General features: G+C 48.4%; 2 protein-coding genes across 2 annotated transcripts; both read right to left on the bottom strand.

Annotated features, from left to right (window-relative positions):
- Window positions 1–619: 619 nt before the first annotated feature.
- Window positions 620–1,645, bottom strand: BJY04DRAFT_225192 (uncharacterized protein; the record flags this gene model as incomplete). Its single annotated transcript, XM_073718164.1, has 2 exons — window positions 620–1,531; window positions 1,580–1,645. The coding sequence occupies 2 exons, from the start codon at window positions 1,643–1,645 to the stop codon at window positions 620–622; spliced, it is 978 nt and encodes a 325-aa protein (XP_073564103.1).
- Window positions 1,646–2,994: 1,349 nt separating this feature from the next.
- On the bottom strand, window positions 2,995–4,125 carry BJY04DRAFT_225193 (glucose N-acetyltransferase; the record flags this gene model as incomplete). The annotated part of the gene is made up of 5 exons (XM_073718165.1): window positions 2,995–3,072; window positions 3,119–3,259; window positions 3,316–3,681; window positions 3,747–3,841; window positions 3,945–4,125. 5 exons carry the CDS (start codon window positions 4,123–4,125, stop codon window positions 2,995–2,997), a joined length of 861 nt encoding a protein of 286 aa, XP_073564104.1.
- Window positions 4,126–6,000: the final 1,875 nt, after the last annotated feature.

The following is a 6,000-nucleotide window of genomic DNA, read 5'->3' on the forward strand; positions in this document are numbered from 1 at the left end:
TACATTCTACTCAAGCACAGCAAGACATCCTGTGCGACCAGAGATGACAGAAACTCCGGAGTCTTGAGGTCAATGGTTTAGGATCGAAAGCCATTTCAACCCCTGTTCCTGGGACATGGACGCGCGGCCTCTTACCACGACAGGACACCGCCGCTCTTTGACAGAAATCTCTGCCTGGACCGCAGAACAGCAGACCCTGCATAATAAACCCGAAATTTTCGGGCTTATCCCACGACCGACTTTGGTTCGTATCCTCTCTGTCTGTAAGGTAGACTCGCTGTTAGACCTCGGCGATGTCAACGCTGAAAGGGTTATGATACCCTTTGAGGGGACTTTAAGCTATCTTAATTTAGATACCAAGCTGCTTCTGCGCCGTCAATGGGTACTGCTGGAGGAACTCGGGCTCTGCGTCCTTTGGCTGGCCGAATCGTGGGAATATTGGCCGGTGTCGGGTGGAGTTCCAGGCTCCGGAGTGGACTGTCAAGCGTATGTTTCCTGGAGAAGCCGACCCCTGGGATGAGTGTAACTGATGATTTGCTTAGGTGCTGTTTTGTTGCACGAAGAGGATGACGAGTTCGGATTTGAGATGGATGGTTATTGATGACCATTCCCGGTCATATTAACGCTGATGAATTCCTTGGGGGGTCTGAGCATGGTCGAAACCTTGTAGATCCTGCTCGGTGCATTGGTACAACTGCTTGCCAGCCTCGCCATTTACTAGGTAGCCTTGGCCAATAGTCCCTTCGTCGCATACATCATCCGGGTGCTTACGCAGTCCCCAGTCAACGGAAAGCTGGTCAAACCTTTCCTCTGTGATTTCAATGCGACCTTGCATGGTGATGTTCTGCTTGGCATCCAGGAAGACTAGCAGGAGCTTATCAGTCTTAAATGTTTCCTTGTCAGCAATCAGCACTTGCGTGGTGGACACGAAATATAGCAAAGAGCCTGTCGCGGGATTCTCGGTCACCAGACGATTAAAGTTTCTTCTCCAGCTTGGAAGTTGTCGTTTAACAGCATCCAGGCCATCCTTGAAGTCAGTCAAGAATGGGCCAATCCACTGTGAATTTATGCGGCGAGAATACCGCTCCCCGACTTTCGAGAGCTCGGGGAGGATACTGAAGACTTGCTGCCATCCAACGCCTTGGCCTTCAAAATCAAAGAGCTCTGGATCATCCAGGACTGCCCAGTGCGATACCTCTTGATAGTATTCAGAGAGAGTCGCCCACCCCTTCACCCGGTCATCATCGTCTGCGTCGTAGTATGTCCGAAGCAGCACCGGCTGGTCATCATCCGCCCCCTCTTTCCAAAGCTTCCATGCCGTGATGCGCAGCCGGTCTGACCGCCACGGCCGTAGGATGGTGGCGATCTCTCCCTCGGTCGGAGTGCGCGTTTGCGGGCTTTGCTCCCAGGGTCGGTTTCCAAGCCATGTTGGGTCGAGCTCCTCGGGGATCTGGTCAAGATTCAAGAAGTCTTTGATTAGATGTATTCGCTGTTGATCGGGCGGTTCGGGGGATGCGGGGTCCCAGTGCCTCTTAAGATCCGGTTAGTGCTGCCGCGGCCTTGGAGCGGAGTCTCTTACTATCAAATACTGCTCCGCCGGTAGTTGGCCCCAGGTAGGGATCTCATCCTGAGGCGAAAGCGACATTGGTTAGATGACGTATCGTCAACGTTGACAAGTAAGAGTGACAGGTATGGACGGTGAATGATCAAACCTGAGTTACGCGCGGGGCATGGCCTGGGGATCACCCCACGTGACGTGACACCCCTGTCGAATCTATATATATAATAAGATCGCGTAGCTGGAGAGGATCTTGTCAGGAGAGAACTCAACAAGTCCCAATGTTTCGGCATCTAGTAACCGCATCGCTGTAGCCACTGGGTGTGATAACTTGCACTTGACTTCGTATCTTCGACAAGATTGATGTCAGACTCAATCAGTCGTGTAGACAAGCCCCAGAAGAGGGGCAGATGCTGACAAGAACATCCAGGAATATGGGATTGTCACAAAGATACGCCTGATCGGAGCCCTCTACTAAAAGTTCTATCATCTAAGAGCCTCTTTTGCTTCACAAACCCGCCATGCACCCAATTTCTACCACTGAAACGCTTGATCTACCCCGACGAGCCCCGGCATTACCATGGCCTCTGCCCGAGAAACCCAGGAAGACTGGATGCAAACTGAGCGTCTAGCCATTGTCTAGGTCATCTTATGATTCTTCTATGTTGTACTGATCCGCCTAGAAAGTATACCTTTAATGTCTTGCAAAGTGAAATGCTGTCAGTAAGAGTAGCGAAGCATCTCTATGATGCCATGGTCTGTAGCTTAGCATATCTAGCCTTTCTATATACTGATATAGGCATGTTTTCGTACAGGTCGTCTTGCTCTTGCTCTTTTGCAATATTTATCAGTCGCGTATGTGTATTCCGATACCTACAGGCTGACAGCCCAAGCGGCGGTGTCGAGATCACGCCAATCCATCACACACAAGACTGCATCTTGAGCCGGAATCCGGAAGAAGCAGGTTGAGTGGGAAGACAGAAAATGGCGAAATGCATGTGAAGAATGTGTTGTCTATTTAAGCTAGAAATTGTTGGGCCCCGAGACAGTGCATATCAGTTCGTGTAGACCCTTTTCCGTTACCAGGCAAAATGGGTTCGTTCGTTCAAGTATCCGAGGATAGATGGGAGGTCACAAGTCTGCTTCTCAGGGTTTCGAAGAGACTCTCATGGCCTCTGGAGCGGCTCGCTGCAAATCTGCACTTTAACGAATCACCTCACTCTTAACCAGTCTAGCTTACTTACCGTATGATACATTTGCTGTGCTCCGGTTCTAGATATCTTTAGTATGTCGGAGCTTGAGATCAGTCAGATATAGGCATCCAGGTTGGTCAAGAACAAGTGTAAGGACGGAATTCTGTGCTGTTATTCAAAAACTTCTATTATATGATAGCTGTATATATACTTATCTTCCATCTAGTTCCAGACATCTCATAGCTATACCACAGTTCTGAACTCTCTCCGCCGATTCAAAGTCCTCCTAGCCTTGCGCGAAACCGTCATGCCACAAACGGTCTGTCTCGGTTAGTGATGATTCAAGCAGGTAAGAAGCAAGACCAACCTCGCGTCGAGTAGCAAAATCAGCATAAAATTGCAGCCAAATATCTCGTGCCCGACAGTCATCTTCCTGGCCCGTCGCGGGGTTCATATCGCATGTGGGCTGCTCCTTTTGTACTGTCGAGGCGTCGGCGGATATCCAGGGCTGATTTGATTTATTAGCTTTGTTGTGTAGAACAAACATGTGGAGCAGCGACATACCTTTGGTACAGGCCAATCAGAAAAGTGAAGATATTTAGCCTCCTGTAAAGTCTTTTCGGGATCCCATACTTCGACATCATTGCCCAGGTAGGCCGTGTGGGATTTGGAGCGGAACTCTCCCGTTACCAGGTCGTAAGGTCGATGGGGCAGGATCAAGGCGCTGTCTCGATATAGGTTATTGACAATCTCCATGTCGTACTCGGATGAGCCCGCATCTGAGATCGCGGCCATGATACGGGAGAATTCAAATTCAGACGGCTGGATGAGCGCTAATTGCGAGCTCAAGGTGTGGCCGTCGGACTTGAGCCAGTATGCTCTGGGCATCGCGACGGGGCATGGGGGGAGTAGGAACAATTCGTCCATGGGCTAGTTTGAATCCGAGGTGTGTCAGCCATTATGGAATTGGAGAAGGGGATGAATGGGAAGTTCACTTGAAGAATGGTTGCGTCCGAGTCTAGGCTCAGAACACGCTTGTACTGGGTCTGATTGAAGGCAAGAAGTTTGGTGTAGCTCTCGGCCCAAGTCGCTGATCTCTTTGTTAGGTAGTTCTCGGCGTATAAATCAAGCAAGGAGAGCCAAGAGGGTGACAGATGCCAGAGAGAAAGAACAGAACAAAGACAAAGACATACGTTCACCACCATTCCGACTCTGCACTTCAACCGCCACTAGCTTTACGCCATACTCATCGCGAGCTTTGCGAAGCAGCCGGCTCTCGTCCGATGGATCCTGCTCATCGGCGGAGAAAGTATTTGGATACATTATCAGACGCTCGGCTTTGCTGTTCAAGCGGTGGAGGGTGTCGAAGAGCATGACTGAATTGCACAAGTAGGCGGTATTCGTTGCATACTGCGTGTAGGCAAAGCTAGACCAGTCGATAGGGTCGACTGGATGGTGATCATGTTCTGGAAGACGAATAGGTTCCGGTTGCAGTCGTAACAGCGCTGGCTCGCAGGAATCTGGGCGAATGTAGGCTGGCGTTCATTTCTAGGAAGTTTAGGTGAGCGTGGAGGAGAAAGGGAAAGGGATTACATTCTCTACATATTTCCGGATGTCATCAACCTGGCCAGGGCGTTTCTTTATCACCAAGAGGCAATCGACGGATCCTCTAGCGGTGCAACCTACTGCTATCTATTGCTTTCTATGAAAGAAATGCCGCCAGGTAGTCAGGTAGTTAAGGTCACTTGAACAGCTGGACTTCTTTCTTGATATCTATTATTACTTGACAGCCGCCAAGCGGCTCTCGCCGTGGCCGTCCTTTCAATCCTTCTGGCTGTCTCCCCAATCTCCTTGCTGTCTTCTCATTCTTTCTCGCTGTCTTTGTTCTCGTTGCTTCCCTCCGGCACACTATACGCCGCCGATTCATAACTATATCTGCTTGTACTCCTGCATATAGTTCTCTTCACAGCAGCGCTCACGGGTGGGGATTTGGGACTTGGGATAGGTTCATTGTCTATACTCCTAGGTCGGTCTTTGTCACTGGGCTAAAACTGCTACACAACTATCATACCTGATGTCGACTTGGTCAGTATCTCGCAAGCCTATCAAGCCTCCTCCGGTGAGCAATGATACCCTGCAGTCGAACTGTTATTGCTGGACGCCCCTGGCATCAACCATAAATTTCTCCATGCAGGTGGCAGTCAGCCCTAACTTATATCCATCCATCTTCCAATTGCCAGAATCAATGATCACCTCCATTTATGGAACTACCACCTGCTATCTCATTAATGCTAATAAGTAATTTGGCTACCTTAAGTTATTTTTCTCCCTATACTAGAATTTATCTATTAACTTTATAGTACTCTTCCTTAATATATAGCTTATTACAGTATAGTAATAGATACATTAGCTATGGTTTATAATCCAGCCTTGATATATAAGATATTCCTCTTATTTTATTTAGCTGTGATTAAGAATATCTCCATCGGCCTAGATCATAACGAGTTCTAGCATATTTCAATATATATACCTCGAGGCTTATATCGGATGTTTTTGGGACGCGTGACTAGCACGAGGAAGATGCCAACCTTGACAAGGGTGTATCTTAAGAGCATAAAGCTCTTGGTAGCTAGCAAGAGAGGAGGTATTGATCCGACCCGCATCTGTTAGCAGCCACAAGTATGGCCAGTTTAAATGAGGTCCTTGCTCTTTTCTTCGCGGGTTTGTCTAGCTTTTCTATGGCGTGTACGTTGTTCCCGATCCAGATTCCCGACATGCATCCGTGCCGAGAGTTGTTTCAAAGATCTAGAGAATGATATTAGGGGCACTGGAGGACAAGAAAAAAGGCTGTGTCTTATTGTGAGAACACTTACTGAATATGCTTTGTTTAAACTCCTCGGAGCTACCAGGTACTGGCTATACTGATCAGCTAGCAAATGCTTAATACCCTTCCAACCCTAGCGTAATCGATCTGGTGGCGCAGTTTGGAGAGTTTGTTGAAAGTTCTCATCACATACTAATCTCATGCTCAATGGAGAGTCTTTGCAGTCGCAAGTAGTAGAATATCTTTAAACTTTACAAGGGTTAAAAAAGATCAATCATGGCCCTCAAATATTCGCGTGTTTGATTCCCATCTCCACATTGCAAAAGCACCTCACGAACCCTCGCCGTCTCAAGAAATTCGTATTCACGCTTTTGACCTACGAGGGCCTCGAATATGATGTTCCACGGAGACCACGTCACATTGAA

Source organism: Aspergillus karnatakaensis (genome assembly GCF_047715665.1).
Source record: "Aspergillus karnatakaensis strain CBS 102800 unplaced genomic scaffold BJY04scaffold_122, whole genome shotgun sequence".
Classification (NCBI taxonomy): Eukaryota; Fungi; Ascomycota; class Eurotiomycetes; order Eurotiales; family Aspergillaceae; genus Aspergillus; species Aspergillus karnatakaensis.